Here is an 18,928-nt window from a genome sequence, read left to right on the forward strand (position 1 = left end):
CCTGCCTAAGGGTTTGGCAATAAAATAGAATAATGTCAATAATATCCTTTTTGATGCTAAGAAAAGATAAGTAAATAGGTAAACCAACCCCATTTTAAGCTTCATTCCCACACACTTGGCTTTTGCTGCCTTCTCTCTGTCTCCCAGCAGACAATACCAAATGAACCTAGAACACACAAAATTGTTTTCCTTCTTCAAAAAATATATTTAAAAAATTACAAAAGTAATTTCATGCTAGTATGGAAACACAAGCAATATAGAAGATGGGATGCACAGATCAAACTCTCGGTTCCCAGGCCCACTGCTCAGGGGAACTTCAGTTGAGCATTTGGTGTATCCTCTTCTTTCCCTCCTTGTCCTGCCCTTGAAGGCAGTTGCCATGGAGATGGGGCTGAGGAGGTGGTTGATGTGACTAGGAAATTAGTTATATGTGGGAATTGAGCAAATAAGTAACCAGAGTCAAGTTTCTCACTGTTGGAGAAGGGAATTACAAATAAGGAAAGGGGAAAACTAGAGAGAAACCTGTTGGATTGGAATTAGAGGTATTAGTGTGAACTACTACTTTTAAAAGCTGTCTATCCATCTGCATACAGAGATAGACACAGCTGTATGTTTGTGTATGCTTGTGTTTGCTTGTGTGCATGCTTACATCTATACCTTGTCTCCAAAAAGAGCCTAGAAGCAATGACATCCCAAAAGGAATGAATATTCAAACTTGATTTCTAAACCCCATTTTCCACTAAAAGGAGAATTAACCAATTTCTGGGCAGGGCATGGAAATTTTTTTTTTTCAATTATAAGATGTAGTTATTCTTCACAGTGGGAGGAAAAGCACAGATTGGGAATCAGGGAAATGGGATCTGATATGATTCTGCCACCTAGTAGTGGTGTGGCCCTGGGGAAGCCTCCAACCCTCTTTATATCTATTAAATGAGGACATTGGCTGAGGTCCATAAGTTTCCAACTGTGCTCTGGGAAATCCCAGGGACTCCCCAGAAGTCCTAGAGCAGGGGGGTGGGATGTGGGGAGACAGGATGCCTGATCAGGGGCCCTCTGGTTCATACTCTACTGTAGATCTTGGGCTTCTGTTGAAGGTTTCATTTGAATAAAAGGTTACTGAGAACACCTGCCCCCGTCCCAGTTCCAGTCTCTGGTTCCGTGAGCCAGGCAGGGTGACCAGTGAGCCCTGGGGTAGCCAGCATTAACTCCAAGCCTGTGGAACAGATCCCTTGGCGATGGTTTTGGCCACTCGATACAAAACTCTTCACTTCTCAGTTTCAGAGTAGGGCATGGAAAATTTGAGATGAGCCTGGAATGTGTTGTCTTTTTGGCACAAGTAAGAAAGTGCTGAAAGAATGGTGGAGTCATGCTAAAAGGACAGAGGAGCCAGCTTGAAGGGGCTCCCACAGGCCAAATCTGGGACAATATGAACATCAAAATAAATAATAATATGAATTACATCTTACTGAATAAAATAGAAATTCATGAGCTCCTGCTGACATAACAAAATGAATCAGAAACTGGGGAGAAGGGAGAGCTCTTCTCCACAAGAGGCTGGTAATCATTTGGCAATTATCAGCGTGGTGGTCAATTCAGGCAGGAGTCAGTATTGAATGCTAAGGGTATCTCCTCACAAAATATTTATCAACTAAAAGGAAAAAAGTGTCAATTAATGTGAAGAAGCCTGGCAGACACTGCCTTGACTGGGTGACCGAAGTCCTGACACTGGGTGACCAGTGTCAGGAGAGGTCAACACCCCACGCCTCCTGATATGAAGCACTGAGGAAAGTCCAGCATCTTCTCTGTGGAATCCCTGCCATAAGGTCAGGACCTGGGCCTGGACATAAGGAAGCATTGGACTGACCCCAGTTGAGGGACATCCTACAGACTGAAAGTCTTCTACTCTCTGAAACTGTCAAAGCCATGAAGACAGGACAAGACAAAGAAAACGCTTTAGAAAAAGAATAATGAAAATGATACAATTCATAGAGAGAAGGGGAGTGATGGAGCAAATGTGAAAATAGTTAACAAGTGGAGATCTAGGTGAAGGGGATACAGAACCTTTGTGTTACTGCTCTTGTAACTCACATGTTTCAAAATGAATTTTTTAAAAAGTTGTCTGTGGGTTGGGTGCATGAGACAAGTGCTCGGGCCTGGTGCACTGGGAAGACCCAGAGGGATCGGGTGGAGAGGGAGGTGGGAGGGGGGACCAGGATGGGGAATACATTTAAATCCATGGCTAATTCATTTCAATGTATGACAAAAACCACTGCAATGATGTAAAGTAATTAGCCTCCAACTAATAAAAATAAATGGAAAAAAAAAAATAAACTACTGAAAAGTAAAAAAAAAAAAAAAAAGTTGTCTGTGCATCCATCAATTTTTTCCCCTGGTAAACATATATGTGTTCATGTTTATTTGCCTACACATGTAGACATATATGGCTTTCCAGATGGTGCTGGTGGTATAAAGAGCCCGTCTGCCAGTGCAGGAGACTTAAAGAGACGTGAATTCGATCTCTGGGTTGGGAAGATTCCCTGGAGGAGGGCATGACAACCCACTCCAGTACTCTTGCCTGGAGAATCCCAAGGACAGAAGAGCCTGGCGGACTACAGGCCATAGTGTCGCACAGAGTCAGACACGACTGAAGCGACTTAGCATGCACGCATACATGTATCCAGTAGCTCAGGCCCCGACTCAGATTGGTTAAATCAGAATGTGAGGGACTAATACCCCAGCAGGTGCATTTTTAAAAACTTTCCAGGTGACTCCGATATGCAGCCGATTTGCGAGCCAGCGCTGCAATCCAGGCTTCAGGGGAATCACGTGTGGAGTTTGTTAAATTGAGGGTCCCGGCGCCGCTTCCCCGGATCAGGCAGGTACGCAGGTGCGCGGGGCGATGCTGGCAGGTGCCCGGGGCCCCGCCCCCGAGGGGCCCAGGCGCCCCCGGGGAAGGCCCAGCTGCCCGCCGCCCCCGCGCTCAGCCATGGACGCCGCGCCCGAGCTCCTGAGGGTCCCGCCGGCCGAGCTGCTGGACGACGTGCTGCGGGAGCAGTTCGGGCCGCTGCCCCAGCAGGCCACCATCTGCCGGCTCAAGCGGCTGCCGTCGTCCACCCAGGACGTGCAGTTGGTGCTGGAGCGGCGGCGCGTGGCCAACGCCAAAGAGCGCGAGCGGGTGAGCTCAGGCCGGCCCCGCCCGCTCCCCGCGCCGGAACCCGGCCGCCTTCCTCCAGGCTTCCCCCAGACCCGCTACCCACTTCAGACATCTAGGGGGCCCGGGGAGCCCACCCCCCACCTTGGGGGCCCGGAGCGGCTTGGCCCTCCCGCGGGCCACTCGGTTCCCCTCCACCCGCGCGGGGCTGGAGCCTCACCTGGGACCCACCTGGAGCCGAGCAGGAAGCAGGTCTGGGGAGGCCGAGGGGAAGCCTGACCGCTTCAGAAACGCCTCCCGCTGGCAGATGCTTTAAACCCTCGGAGGCGGCAGGGCGCTTACATCTCCCTACCTCCTGCGCTGAGTGGGTGCTCGGGGCCCCCTTTACCCTGCGCCGAAGCCCAAATGGGGCGTGGGACAGGGGACCTAATGGAAGTTACTCATTTGCTTACTTTCAACGAAAAATTTAAACAACGTCTCGGTGTGCACCCAGACTCCCACTCAACTCCCAGGCAGGCGACTGAAAGTGGCTGTTTGCCACAGTCTGGCGCGTACGCGGTAAATCACCCACCCGGATGGTCCCGCGGGCGGAGTCGGAGCGCCATCTACCGGCATTTTCCCCTCAGTATTTCTAACTAAACTCCGACCCCAAACTTGTCAGATTCGATCTCCTTTCAGTCCTTTGAGGTCTTTGGGTTGCCTGGCTGCAGAGAGGATCTGAGCGATGGAAGAGGGAGGGCCCGCATTCTGACCTGGGACTCGAGGAGGATGCTCTTTGATGCCCTGCTGGGGGTGTTCATGTACACTCCTGGACCCTTTAGTAACGTAGCTCCAGTCAATCAACTCGGAGCTCTGTTTGGGCTCAGGTGTGAGGAGAAAGAACCTAGTGAGTGTAGGAGACTTCAGGGAACGTTGGGAGCCCTTTATGATAACCCTGTGATCTGATGTGTCGGTGTGGTTCTCGAATAAGGTTCTGTTCCTGTATTTGGCATTTTAAGTTGGGCTTTCCCCACCAGGAAGGAATTGTTTTCTGCAGAGAATCGGTCCTGGTATTATCTACTATTTTAAAACTAATGACCTCATTCTTTATAATGATGAAATTAGTACACCTGGAAGATATAGAAATGACTAAACAGGGAATGGAAACACCCACAATGCAACTATAACGACCATGAACTGTCATTCTTGTTATGTCTTCCTGGTCTTTTTCCTACTTATATTTGTGCGTATATATGTGCGTGCTAAGTCGCTTCAGTCGTGTCCAACTCTTTGTGACCCCATGTACTGAAGCCTGTCAGGCTCCTCTGTCCATGGGATTCTCCAGGCAAGAATACTGGAGTGGGTTGCATGTCCTTTTTGAGGGGATCTTCCTGACCCATGTATCAAACCTGGGTCTCTTACATCTCCTGCATTGGGAGGCAGGTTCTTTACTACTATTGCCACCTGGAAGCGTATATATGTATAAAAATAATTTTATAAAATTGTGATCACTTAGTATATATTTTTGTACTTTTTTTTCACTTAACATTATCAAAAGCATTTCCTCATATTCCTAAGCAGAACAGCTTTTGACTTTATAGTCCAACAAATAAATTGACTGCTATCCAGCCTCCTAGTCTTGGGCATATATGATTTTTTTTTTTGGAGCTTTTTACTGGTACAAAGATCTATGTCCATGTCTGATAATTGCTTTCCAACAAAACATTAGAAGTGGAATTACTGGGATATAAGCAGTCTTGTGACTTTTGATACAGGTTGCCCAGTTGCTTTCTAGAAAAGTTTATTAATTAATTTGTATCCACTTTTACAGGCTATAGGATGGTTCCCTTCTTCTATCCCAATGCCTGGTATGATAATCAAAACAAAAATCTTACCAGCTTGGTACACAAAAAATGGTATCTAATTTCTGCTTTATTTTTTGTATTTTTAAGTGGAAGATAATTGCTTTATAATGTTGTGTTGGTTTCTGCTGTAAATCAATATGAATCAGCTATAAGTATACATATATCCCCTCCCTTTTGAGCCTTCCACCCACCTATAATTTCTATTTTAGTCTGTAGTTCTTTGATTATTAAAGTTTGATATTTCTTAAGTTTATTGGTTATCGTATTCTGCTGTGAATGGCCTGTGTTCATTGCCCAGTTTGATGTGGGGTAGGAGGGAGCTCTCAATATAAGTGAGTGGTTTCATGGTGTAGAGCCAGTTTTCTTTGAGGGCCTGTGTCCTCTGGGGAGTGATAATCAGGATTCCAGGCCTCCAGAGCCAAGGAATTAGACACTGAAGATTAAGAAAAAAGGGTACTTCATTCTGCCTTTCAAGTCTCACCAATATGCAGACTCTCTGGACTCTAATACTTGACTATATCATCAGCTCAGAATGGAGTGAAGTTGAAGAATGGTTGGCATAGTACTTGAATAGACAAGTGTTTGTACATTTTATTCATTATTGTCAGGGCAACTTATTGAGGACTATCTATGTGCTGGGGGAAATGTTTGATGTGTAATTATGTTCCTTAATCAGCAGCTACACCACTACAAGGTGAGGATTTTCCACTTGGCAAATAAACCAAGGCTCAGTAATATGAAGTGTCCTACAGACTTTTGCAAAGCTAAATGGTAGAGCTGGATTTTAATCCTTAAGTGCTGACTCAGAGCTTTTAGCCACTACCCAGACTGCCTCTACTTTGCAGTGGGGCTGCTCTAGGAGGAAGAGGCCCACGTGGACCTCGACACCCTTTCCAGCCCACCCATGCCTGGTGCCAGGTTCGTGCCACTCCCGCTCCCCTTGCCAGGGACTGCACTGCCAGTGGAGCGGCAGTGCTTGGGCACAAGCCTGCTGGGCTTCATGGCTCAGACGGGAGCTGCGGAAACGAACCCTCACCACCGCCTTCGGTAGACTGGGGAGATGCCTTACAGATTAGCTTCCTGTGCGTCACTGTGCCTTCTTCCTTTCCAGATAAAAAATCTCAACCATGGTCTGGCCAAACTGAAGGCATTGGTGCCGTTTCTTCCCCAAAACAGGAAGCCTAGCAAAGTTGATATCCTCAGAGGTGCAACCGAATACATACAAGTTCTCACTGATGTTTTGGAAGAAGCCAAAGACTCTGAGGTAAAGGTTTTAAGAAGTTAGAACAATGACACTCACCGTTTTATTGAGCTCTTTTTAGGTACAGGCCAACTTCTGTGTCTGTGCTAGTTGGTTTATACAATCCTCTGACCTAGTATGGATGCTGCTTTTACCGAGGAAGAAACCAAAATACAGGTAAAGGTCCCACAGCTAAGGAATGTCAGGACTGGAGTCTGAACCTAGGTCTGTGTGAGCTCTGGAGTCAAGTTCTGACCATCTGTATCCTTACCTCCTGTCACTGTCCAGAGCCTCTAGCTCTGAATTGCTTAGCTTTTGATGGGACTTTGATAGTAGGGACATGAAAGGAGGGTCCCTAAAGACATGCTGTGGCAATGCTATTCTTCAGGAGAACACACATCAGAGAGGAAGCGCAGAAAGGAAGAGGGGTGTCCCTTGGGAGAGGCCCTCCCTGGGGGTCAACCCTGCTGGAAAGCTCATTGATCTCCTTTGATGCCAGTCTCATGGGATTTTGTGACCATTCAGTGGGACTACATAGGTGAACCTGTTTTGTAAACTGAAGCACTGTAATGTCACCACTAATATTGGGACACATAGCTCAGGGGTCTCCATCAGTGGAAGGTGCGAACTGGATTCATGAGCTCATTCCATGGAAAGGTAAATTTGGAATGCTTGAAAATATATTCGTTATCAGAGGAGGTAAGATATGAAGAGAGAAAAGGCCTTAGAAATGAGCCCTAAGGAACAGGAGAAGGACGGGCTATCAGAGAGGGGCAGATGGAGAAGCAAGATGGGGCCCTACAATCAGGAAGGGGGAATCTTGGGGATCCAAGTGTGGGAAGTTGTGCATGGAGCTGTAGGTGGGGCCGGGAAGACAACCAGGTGTAGCACATGAAGGACAGGAGTGGGCTGGAGGCCAGCCTTTGGTGGGTGATGGAATGTTATTGGTAAATATCTGAAATCCAAACAGAGGGAAGTGGCAAGTTTCAAGTCCATTCAGTCTGAAAGTCTGAGACTGGAAAGAGGCTCAAAAGGATGGAAGAACAATGACAATTGTTAGATCAATGAAGGTCTTTTCTAATTAGCAATGTGATCCTGTTTAGGGACTGAAGAGGACAGATAGCAGAGAGAGGAGAAATATACTCAGGAACAGAAACAGACAAATGCTTAGTGGTACATTTTGGTTTCTTCCTCTTGTCTGCTAGTCCTATTTATGTGACAACTGGGAGGATACATTCTGCATTGGTAGGAGGGATGGATTGTCCTGATGGACAAACTGGATGGCTGGGTTGTAGAGTAGTTGCAATATTTGCACAGATGCAGATGGCTACATTAGTTTTTCCTTGCACGTGAATCGCCTAACAGAAGTGCTTTGTTTGGTGTTACATAAAATACAGAATCTGTTCCATGCTGTAATCTTTTTAATGTAGTTTCCAATCACACAACATTTTAAGGTTATAGCAGAACAGAAACCAGTCTGCTGAGCAATGATTTTTCTTTCCATAATAACTTCAACATTGCTCTCATCACTTAAATAAAATTTCATAGGTTAAGACTTTGAAATATATTGGCTTAAATAGTCAAAATCTGTCCTATTTTACTGTATGACAACTAAATATGGTTTTTAGAAACGAGACCCAGATCATCAGAGCTATAGCAGCAGTACTTCTGAGCCACATACTTCCTCAGCTAGACAGCTATCGAGAGACATTATGCAACATCCCGGCTGTGCTGTGGGCTTGAAGAATGAGAAGGAAGGGTCCTGGGCAGATGGTGGCAGTGGTGAGTTGGCACATACTTGTCGCCAGAGGGCAGTGTCTATGATGGGAATTCTCTCCCCAACCAGCCGTCTGCTAAAGTGTTTGTTCTTGAATAGTTATGTTGATATCCAAAAACTCACAAGACATCCCTTGGGCATGAGGTATTTTCCATGTTAAAACATGACTGAAACAAGATCACTGTGTGAAAGCACCTAGGTGGGCAGGTGAGTTTGCTAGTTTGAAATATCTATTATTATGTTCCCAAGTTCAATGGAAAGCAATTCAAGGGGAAGGCAGCTCCTCCAGAATCACCCTGTAAAGACCTAAGCTTAATTTTTTATGACTCTGATTAATATGTCAAAAGGTTTTCAGGATTCTGAGGTCTCCAGAAAAAGAAATAAGTATCTTGCCCTTTATAAAGCTGCATGGTGATCCCATGTACACACATGCACACTCAGAGGCACATTTGTTTTTAAGTTGACCTTGTTGCAAGACAGTTTTCTATAATAACAAAGGAGTTTATTGAAACATTATTGCTTATTACTTTGCCAAACTAAGGAAACTGTTGGAAGGAGCAGCCTGCTTTTCTCCAAGTCTAGGAAGTGGAGGTTTTGTTCTTGTGTCTCAGTGTTACATAGATGAGATCCCTTGTTCCATTATTGCTACTGAAACTAGAAAGGCTTGCAGAAATCTGGAACTAAGCAAGTTGCTTAGTGTGGTATAAGGAACAGTGGGGGCTATGGAGTAACAAATGATGCTTGGTCGTGGGAGCTGGTTTAGGAGAGCAGTTGAGTGGCGGCTCTGGAGACAGAATGCTGAGGTTCAAACCCTGGTTTTAGCACTTGTTGGTGTGACCTTGAGTGAGTTGCTAAAGTTTTCCAACCCTCAATTTCCCCATCTGTAGAATGGAAATGATAATTGTACCTATGTAAGGTATCCACTCCAGTGTTCTTGCCTGGAGAATCCAGGGACGGGGGAGCCTGGTGGGCTGCCGTCTAAGGGATCGCACAGAGTCGGACATGACTGAAGCGACTTAGCAGCAGCAGCAAGGTACCTGTGAGGTTCAAATGACATCATGTCAGTGGAGTGTCTAGCATAGTACCTGGCATGTCAGCGTTCACTTGGACTTCATGAAGTTGGCTTGCCTCACCGTGAGCCATCAGTATTGACGGGTGAGCAGTCAGCAGTGGGCCCCAGGCATCACCACTCTGTAACAAGTGGTCTGGGTTTCCTCACGTGGCTGTCACCAGTACTTCACTCTGGTTTGAGGTCTGGCAGACTTTCTGCTCATTGGCTGGCCTCATTTCTGATCTGATTACTGTTTTCTAAGGATTCTACTTGTGCACATGCTCAGTCTAGATTTTCCAGTTCTGGCCACTTGAGATTTAAAACTTCCCCTCTCCCATCAACTTTTAGGAAGACAGAATTCCTCTTGCTACTCTATGAGCTGATAGGGAATGACTAAGAACAAAGGAAAGAGTGAACAGTAGCTTGAACCTGACTGCCTAAGTGAATAACAGTGTCCACAAATGTGGTTTGCGTGTGTTAGGTGTTAAGGCAAGAATCCTGCTTGCATTTAATCTTCACTGGTCCTTATCAGGTAGGCATCACCGAGTCATTCTCATGGTGAGATACCTGACTGGCTGGTCCTTCCTGCTAGTCCCCTGGGCCTGGTACACAGCAGGCCTATGTGCCCTGCATTGCAAGATAGATTCGTAACTCTGGCCCACCAGGGAAATCCCATCACCGTCATCCTTTGATCACTTCCTTTCTGGCAAAAGATGGTCCAAGCTCAAGCATCTTGTACTTTTCCAGCCCCAGCCTTGGAATCAACCTTTTATCAAGGACGTCCAGTGGGTTAGCTCGCCTCCCACCTCCTGCCATCTCTCTGTCATCTCCTCCATCTGTGGCTCCTCTCCTTGGGTTTTAGCACCTGAAGTTGGTTTGCTAGAGCTGCAAAGCACACAGACCAAGTGGCTTAAACAGCACATATTTCTTTCTTACAGTTCTGGAGGCTGGAAGTCTTACAGTTGAGGTGTTGGTGAGCTTGTTTTCTTCCGGCCTCTCTCCTTGGCTGGAGATGGCCTTGCCTCAGTGTGGGCTTACCCCTGGTGTCTATGTGTCCAAATTTCCTCCTCTTATAAGGACACCAGTCAGATTGGATTAGGGCCCACCCTAATGGCCTCCTTTTAGCTTAATCACCTCTTTAAAAGTCCTAAGTCCAAATACAGTCCCAGGTACTGGGGGCTGGAACTTCCACATGCGTTTTGGGGGCCACGGTTCAGCCCATAACAGCACCCGTGACAGGCTGCCCCTCCACAGGAAACCTCTCCAGGAGGGATAGAGATAAAGGGGCCGAGGAACAAAGCTCAGGTTGGCCTTGATTTCCCAAAGAATCCTCATCAGGGAGTATTCTGGTTTACCTGAAAGGGCAACTGTTAATACATAGGTTTCAGGGTCCAGTCAGATACCCTAACTGGAGACATGGGGACAGCCAGTGTGGCTCACTGGACTGAAATGTCCATGTCTAGAGGGGCTTAGGAACTGGGAGGCAGGTCTCCTCCAATTTCAGTCTGCAGAAGCAGCACCCATTTTTCCAATCTTGGAGAGGATCTCTGAGGAGTGGAATCTGGTGCTGGCAGAGATCAGCACTTGGGGCGACTTGGGGGCTGGGGTTGGAAGAAGCTGTGCAAGATGAACAACATTCTTGAGGCCAGAGCCTTAGTGAGGCACACAATCTGCTGATGGCAGGTAGGGAGAAGGTGAGTTGCTCAGGCCAGAGCAGGTTCACTTGGGACTGAATCAGCAAGTGCTTGTGTGTGTGGACAGAGCGGACATGGCCATGTGAAGCCACAGCATCTGGCCTTGGGAGGGAGAGGGATTGATGTCAAGGTCCAGGGGAGGATTGTTTAAACTGGGCTTTCAAGGTATAGGATTTTACTGTTTGGGGATTAGACTGGGTGGCATGGTGTTCACTAATGACATTTATCTCTTCTATTTGTTGCTGTGGCTTAGGCATTTCACATCAGGCAAAGCTCTGACTGTTGCTCAGCGTTTCCTGTAATCCTGTAGAGACTGTGTCCCTGGACAAAGTCCACCCTCAGTGCTGAAGTGAGACACCAGTTGTGCTGGGGTCTGAGGGGCTCTGGAAAGGGATACATGTGTGAACATAAGTGCCTGTTGTGGGATCTGGATGTGTCGCCATCCTACACATCTCAATTTTGGTCTGTCATAGGAGCAGTCCTTGGAAAGAGTTTCTGAAAGAAAGAAGCCTGGTGGGTGGTAGATTTCCTGGAACCGGCCCCCGCCCCCGACACCGCAGGTTGTGGTAATCTGTGTGTGAAATTAACCCCTGGGGACATTTCTTCTAATAGCAATTTAAGCTCTGCAATCAGATGGTCTGGCTAGTTGGGATGAATTTATTAGCATCCTGGGAAGGCCTTGAAGTGTCTATTGTTCTATCTTCCATCTCATGTTTTCCCCAGGTAGTGGTGACGTGTGATAGCAAAGATTCCATACAGCACCACAGCAGTGGTGATAGTGGGCAGGAGGCTCTGGGATCTTCCCCAGTATTCACTGGTGTCCTAGTGCGCATATGCAGATGAGATTAGTCAGCAGGATATTTTAAAAGATCGAACCTCCCTTTTGATGGGGTGGGTGCTCCTTGGTTTGTCAGTCCCCACCCCCTCTTCCTGCATCTCCATGTAGGCATTTAAGTTTTGCAGACAGAGGCACTGAGCTCAGAAGGAAAGCTGCCCAACTGGTTGCATTTGGCTCTGGGATGCTATCGTTTTCTAAACTTCGGAGGTTTAGGGGTTGGTAGTAGTAAAGAACCTGCTTGCCAATGCAGGAGATAGAAGAGATGTGGGTTTGATTCCTGGGATGGGAAGATACCCTGGAGGAAGGCATGACAACCCACTCCAGTATTGTTGCCTGGAGAATCCCTTGTACAGAGGCGCCTGGTGTGCTATGGTCCATAGGGTTGCAAAGAGTTAGATAGGACTGAAGTGACTTAGCACACACACATGCTCTAATGATATGAATGCTATTCATTTTCTCTGGAACTTTGGTAAGGTGAGATGTAGCATGCAGGGCAGCATCCATCTAACTTTGGAGTCATGCCACCTCTGATGGAGTGGTCCCCAGGCTTCAGCTACTGAGGAAGAGATCCAACCAGAACCTGGGAAGACTGTCTTATTTTTAAACTAATTTTTGTTGGAGTATAGTTGCTTTACAACTTTGTGTTAGATGTTACTGTGTAGAATCAGCCATAATGTATCCATACATCCCCTTCTGGACTTCCTTCCCATTCAGGTTACCACGGTGCATTAAGTTGAGTTCCCTGTGCTACACAGTGTCTTATTCCCAAGGAAGACTCTTTAAAAATTTAAAAAAAAATTTTTTCATTGGAGGATAACTACTTTATAACACTGTGGTGTTTTTTGCCATACATATTGACATGAATCAGCCACAGGTGCACATGTGTCCCTCATCCTGACCCCCCTCCCATCTCCCTCCCCACCCCATCCCTCTGGGTTGTCCCAGAGCACCAGCTTTGAGTGCCCTGCTTCATGCATTGAACTTGCACTGGTCATCTATTTCACATATGGTAATATACATGTTTCAATGCTATTCTCTCAAATCATCCCACCCTTTCCTTCTCCCACAGAGTCCAAAAGTCTGTTCTTTACATCTGTGTCTCTTTTGCTGCCTTGCATATAGGATTATTGTTACCGTCTTTCTAAATTCCATATATATGCATTAATATGCTTAATTTTTTTGTTTTTCTTTCTGACTTACTTCACTCTGTATAATAGGCTTCAGTTTCATCCACCTCATTAGAACTGACTCAAATGCATTCTTTTTTATAGCTGAGTAATAGTTTATTGTATGTATGTACCACAACTTCCTTATCCATTCATCTGCTGATGGACTTGTGGGTTGATTCCATATCCTAGCTATTATTATAAACAGTGCTGCAATGAACATTGGGGTATATGTGTCTTTTTCAATTCTGGTTTCCATGGAAGACTTTTAAGGCCCAATCTGATCAGGTAAGAAGAAAATATTACAGGGATGACATAGTCTCATTTCTTTATGAAAATAAGAGAGGGAGATGTCTTTTGTTGGAAATTGGATTTTTCCGTGGGGACAAAAGATTGAATCAGTCATGGCAGCAGGTTTTGTCTGTGTGTGTGCAGGTGAGCATGTGGACGTGAAGCCTGGTGTGTTTGAGGGGATCTCTAGCTGCTATGTGCCTCTGAGTCTGTCAGTGAGCTTAGCATCTTCTGAGAAAGCCAGTAATTTCTGTTTCTCTAACATATCGTGGGCATGGTGTTTAAATTAAGGTAATTTCTTATCTATTCTTATGAACTTCTGTCAGTGAGCTTAGCATCTTCTGAGAAAGCCAGTAATTTCTGTTTCTCTGACATATCATGGGCATGGTGTTTAAATTAAGGTAATTTCTTATCTATTCTTATGAACTTCGTGAGGGATTATTTATATGAGTTTTTTCTAATTTTTTTTGGCTGTGCTGGGTCTTAGTTGTGGTACGTGGGATCTTTTGTTAACTGTGGCATGTGAACTTCTTAGTTGCAGCCAATGGGATCTAGTTCCCTGACCAGGGATCGAACCCAGTCCCCAGCATTGGGAGTGTGGATTCTTAGCCACTGGACTGCCAGGGAAATCTCATTTACATGAGTTTTATGAAAGGTCCATCTCATTGGTCCCACATGAATGTGGGAGAGAATGACAAGAATTGGACAGAAGGGTCTCTCAAAGACCCTTTGCTGAGAGGGTCCTGAGAGGCAGAGCTTCTCTGACCTGCTGTGAGACCTCCCTGGGTCAGCTCTGGGTCAGCAGAAAGCCACCGAATGCTCAGCCCCCGACCACATGAGCCAACCCCGGAGGGAGTCGGTGATCCTTCCACCCGCCACCTTGTCCCTGTTCTAACCCTGGGCTCTGCAGAGCTCATCAGGGATAAAACGGACTCCAGAGACATGGTGTTCATGGCAGATCTGCTAGCGGGAGGGAAAAGGGGTTAGAAATACAACACAAGTATTTTTCGGGACTCTTCAGTCCTCTTTGGCTCATTCTCTTCCTTTTTGGAAGAGTTTTCCCTCCAGGAATTGTCCTTGTGGCAGCTCTTGCCTAGAAGACAGGCCTGGATGCCTGCCTCCCCGGGGTGCTCTGAGGTGAGAGGAAGCATGGGGCAGAGTCCCCCAAGCATCATGCTGTTTGGGCCAGGTCCCCAAGGGAGGAGACATGGGGCTTAGTGGCCAAAGCCCTGCTCACTCTAAAGAGCTTCGTTTACTGGAAGAATCATCTGTATGGCTCTCCCTCAGACATGAGACAATGAGGCTGTCTTCTGAACAAGACTGGATTCTGGTCTTGGGGTCCTGGCTGGACTTTCACTCACTGAAGTAGTATAAGCGATTAGAGCACAGTTTAGATGGGCAGAAAGGCCACTTTACTTCCTACACTGGTCTCCACTTGTTCTTGGGAACCCATTAAGACCCTTATCACTCAAGTGGTAGGAAAGCTCTTTATCTTGCTCTCTGAAGGTCTATCTTCTTTGAGTAAACGCGGAATCAGTTCAGTGTTCGGAATGTCCCCCTTGGGCACTCCTGTGCCTCTTGGGCCGTCTCCCGCCACCCTGCCCTCCTCCGGTACAGTGAGGAGTGTGTACAGCGTGGAGCTGCAGTGGGGGCGCTCGTGTGTGTCTCTCCACCTCTGACCCATCTGATCCTCTGGCCCTGGTCTTGGGTGTGGTTGGGCTGACATTGGCTGTGAGTGTCCATCCCCCCTGTGGCTTATTTTCTCTAAGCCACGCCATTCAGAACCCAGGCCTCTTTTCGTCCTCCTGGCCTTCCTACTCCCAGACAGGCTGTGTGGCTGCCCTCGGGTCTGTGGTCCTGAAGATGCCCCTCAGCCAGTGCTCACCCACTCCTCTGAGAGGCTGTATCCTGAGAAGTGGGTACAGATCCTTGCTTTCTTCAGACTCCACTTTGCCTCTGGAACCGTCCCCCATCCCTGGGTCAAAGCCCAGGATAGCATAGTACAGGGACCCTTCCCGGGGATCAGGCAGCTTCCACATGCTGACCATCCCTCCTCCTGTTTCAATTTCATCTCCGTTTTCGGCTGTAGGAAGTCTTCCCACATCATATCTTGCCTCCCCTCTGCTCTGTGACTACTGGGTGAGCAGCCATCTGAGCTCTGCCCACCAGACGTGTCCCCTTGAACAATGTTGGCCTCTTCCTAACAAGAGCCTTGCTTTTCAGACTGTTGTGAAGCTTGGAACTGAACTCTAAGAAGCTCAGTGAGGACTTCTGGTCTGGTGTCTATTTACTTCTCCCCTCCCCGTCACCCCACTTCCCAGCCTCGACTCAGTGGGGGAAGGAAAAGTACATCAGATAATGTGTCAGATTATAGAGCTACACAACCAACAGCAGGAGAACACCTGCCTTGTTAAAGTTGCTGAATAGCAGGCTGGGTTTTGTTCCTCAGACCACCCTCTTCTTGGACCTTCCAACTCCTTAACTTAGATGGACCCAACATTTTTAAGTGAACTGTGACAATAAACATCAATAAACTTCAAGTTTTTGTATTCCAATACTTAAATATTACATTCCTGGAATTTTCCAGCTAACTTAAAGAAACTAAGACAATAATCTATAATATGCTGAACTGTAGGCTGATAAAATGAAATTATCCTTTAACCCTCTAGGTGAACACAGTAATCCATGAATTTGTCTTCTAGGTTTAGAACATTCTGGTTCTGTAAAAAGTTAAAAGTCTTAGAAATAAAACTTTTAAAGCTAAATTTGAACTCACGAAAGTTGATGACATGTATCATGGAAAGACTTGCTCAGGATCAGAAAAAATTGATACTTATTTTGTGCCAGGCACTATTCCTGGCAATTTATACCTAATAATCTGTTTAATTTTCATAACCACCCTGTGAGGTACAAACAGCTATGTCCATTTTATATGTCATGAAACTAAGAAATGAAGTTAAGTCACCTTATATCCAGTGAGTGGACAAAGGGTTGGGGTTGTGAGATGTGGGAAATAGTCTTAAACCTTTTAATGGCCTTTTATTCTAACAAAGATCACCCTTTAATTGTAAATAAGTGGGCTAGTAAGTAAATAAATGCTTTTTTAAACCTAAATTAGTCTTCGATTACAGTATTTCATACTAATATACACTTGGGTTTCAGTTTCTGAACTGTCGGACCACAATTTGAGTGTCTTTTTTAACTCATGGATGTATGTTGAGACTTCAGAAATTGAGAAGAGCAAGGTTATCTTACTATCTTAAGCCACAGATAGAAGTATACTATTGATACTCTGCTTGCAAAATTTTCCTGATGAATTAATAAATTATCATAAGGTGTATAACATTGTATATATTTTTTATTATTCTATCATTGACATGTTAGAGGTTACCATGAAGTTTTTATAACAAGTTTTAATGGTCCATGAAATTATCCATGGGATAATTTTCTAATTGTTGGACATTTGTTTTTGTTTTTTTTGTTCTCAACCTGATGTGTTTAGTTCTTTTTGTATTTTGTTTTGTTTTTAGGATAGATTCCCCATAGAACTGAGTCACAGGTAGGTATAATCTTGCCAATTAATAATATCACCAGCTTATAAAAGTGCTGAGTCCATAATATCCTTGCCAACAATGAGATTGATTAAAATGATTGCATTTTTGCGCATTAAAATTCTATCTTTAAATTTAAACACCTTTGATAACTAATTTTTACCTTCTTATTTGTCTCTGAACTGTTTCTATTTTTTGACCATTTACAATGAGCTCTCTTCTGTTTCAGGTTCCCTCAAGTATGAGAAGTGAAAAGGCTGGCCCAGGGCTACCTTCTACAGACGAATAAATGCAGTCTTAAAAGTTTTAGAGTCTCTTTTTCTTAAAAAACTGTCATAATTCAAAGAGCAACAATTACCCTTTAAATGTCCTTGACTGTCACAGAGCTACTTGACTCTCCTTTCTCAGTTCCCTTCCCCCAGCTAAGGCCGTATGGTCCCTCTGTGCAGGTTAGACACACAAGCGCTGGAGCGCAGAGGCAGACTTCGTAGCGACTGCTCAGAGACCTAGCGCGCAGTGAATGGGTCTCTTCTCCACACTTCCCTTATGATAGCTTGTTCTCATGATGATTCTGCAGGATGGGCATGATGATCCTGCTTTACGGATGGGGAAACTGAGGCACAAAAAGTGGACAGTCCATGAAGGCTGCCATAACACAGACCACAGGCTGGGTGGCTTAGTGGGAATTTATTTCTCACACTTCTGGGAGCTGGGAAGACCAAGATCAAAGCCTAAAGGGTTTAGTTTGCTTTCCCTGTCTTGCTGACAGTTGCTTTCTCTCTGTGTCCTCACAAGGTGGAGAGAACACTCAGGTTCTGGTCTCTTTTCCTCTCATGAGAACACCAATCCTATCAGGTTAAGGCCCCACCCTTTACTTAAAAAATTTATTTTTAATTGGAGGATAGTTGCTTTGCAATGAAGGCCCCACCCTTACAACCTCATTTAACCGTAATGATCTCCTAAAAGCCCTGTCTCTGAGTACAGTCACAGTGAAGAGGATGAATTTTGGTCATCCTTCCATGACATGCTTTCTGGAGTGAAGAACACTCCCAGAGGAAAGAAGTGTTAGGGGGTGTTGTCTTAGAGGAGTAAACATCAGGTGTAGCTAGATGGCAATCATTTTCAGAGTGCACTTAAGCAAGTCTCCTCTGCTAAGTATCCAAGGTCATTATTTGCAAGTTCTACCTTTGACAAACACTAGAATAAAAGGCTATGGTTTTTCCAGTGGTCATGTATGGATGTAATAGTTGGACTGTGAAGAAAGCTGAGCACTGAAGAATTGATGCTTTTGAACTGTGGTGTTGAAGAAGACTCTTGAGAGTCCCTTGGACTGCAAGGACATCCAACCAGTCCATCCTAAAGGAGATCAGTCCTGGGTGTTCATTGGAAGGACTGATGCTGAAGCTCCAATATTTTGGCCACCTGATGTGAAGAGCCAGCTCACTGGAGAAGACCCTGATGCTGGGAAAGATTGAAGGTATGAGGAGAAGGGGACGACAGAGGATGAGATGGTTGGATGGCATCACTGACTCAATGGACATGAGTTTGAGCAAGCTCCCGGAGATTGTGAAGGACAGGAAAGCCTGGCGTGCTGCAGTCCATGGAGTCACAAAGAGCTGGGCATGACTTAGCAACTGAACAACACAGCCTTCTTTGTACCAGAGAAGACCACCTGAGGCCAGGTTGAAGGAACTAGAGAAACTCATCAAGATTACCTGAGACCAGATTAGAGAAGAGCAGGCCCTGCACACAACTTAATCTGTCAGCAACCCTACCTTTGAACTATTGCTATAAAACTCCTCACTAAATCCTCCTGGGTTGGGACACATAATTTTGGAGGAGCAGAGGCTGACTGTGTCACCCTTTGCCTTGTGAAGCAATAAAGCTATTATTTTCTGCTTCACACAAAACTGTCTCCAAGATTTGATTTGACACTGGCGCATAGATGCAGAGGTTTGAGCATCAGTAATAAGACTATAAGTACTTTCACTTGTCCCATTTGGTCTCCATAACAACCCTGGTTGGTTGAAGACTTCATTTTCTGGGGCTGCTGTGACAAAGTACTGCAGACTGGGGGGCTTGAACCACAGAAATTCATCTGAGATCAAGAGATGGAGGTGTCAGCAGAGTTGTTTTCTGGATGCCTCTCTTCTTGACTGTAGATGACTGTCTTCTCCCTGTGTTAGTCTGTATGCACATTTCCTCCTCTTAAAAAGGCATCATCCTATTGGATTAGGACTCACTCCTGTGGCTCAGCTGGTAAAGAATCTACCTGCAATGCAGGAGACCTGGGTTCGATCCCTGGGTTGGGAAGATTCCCTGGAG

At 45.7% G+C, this 18,928-nt stretch overlaps 1 protein-coding gene across 2 annotated transcripts; it reads left to right on the forward strand.

The window, feature by feature from the left end:
* Positions 1-2,899: 2,899 nt before the first annotated feature.
* FIGLA (folliculogenesis specific bHLH transcription factor) lies at positions 2,900-16,909 on the forward strand. Of its 2 annotated transcripts, XM_070473060.1 has the most exons (5): positions 2,900-3,175; positions 6,107-6,259; positions 7,864-8,017; positions 16,583-16,611; positions 16,833-16,909. In XM_070473060.1, the coding sequence occupies exons 1-4, from the start codon at positions 2,900-2,902 to the stop codon at positions 16,585-16,587; spliced, it is 588 nt and encodes a 195-aa protein (XP_070329161.1). In that variant the 3' UTR covers positions 16,588-16,611; positions 16,833-16,909. The 2 variants fall into 2 exon arrangements, with proteins under 2 accessions (XP_070329161.1, XP_070329155.1); XM_070473054.1 differs by lacking the exon at positions 16,583-16,611.
* Positions 16,910-18,928: the final 2,019 nt, after the last annotated feature.

Source organism: Odocoileus virginianus, chromosome 2, assembly GCF_023699985.2.
Source record: "Odocoileus virginianus isolate 20LAN1187 ecotype Illinois chromosome 2, Ovbor_1.2, whole genome shotgun sequence".
Classification (NCBI taxonomy): Eukaryota; Metazoa; Chordata; class Mammalia; order Artiodactyla; family Cervidae; genus Odocoileus; species Odocoileus virginianus.

Coding starts and splice junctions, on each gene's coding strand:
- FIGLA (XM_070473054.1), top strand. CDS start 2,900: ATGCTGGCAGGTGCCCGGGGCCCCGCCCCCGAGGGGCCCAGGCGCCCC. Junction 6,260..7,863: donor AAGAAGCCAAAGACTCTGAG/GTAAAGGTTTTA, acceptor TATGGTTTTTAG/AAACGAGACCCAGATCATCA. Junction 8,018..16,832: donor CTGGGCAGATGGTGGCAGTG/GTGAGTTGGCAC, acceptor CTTCTGTTTCAG/GTTCCCTCAAGTATGAGAAG.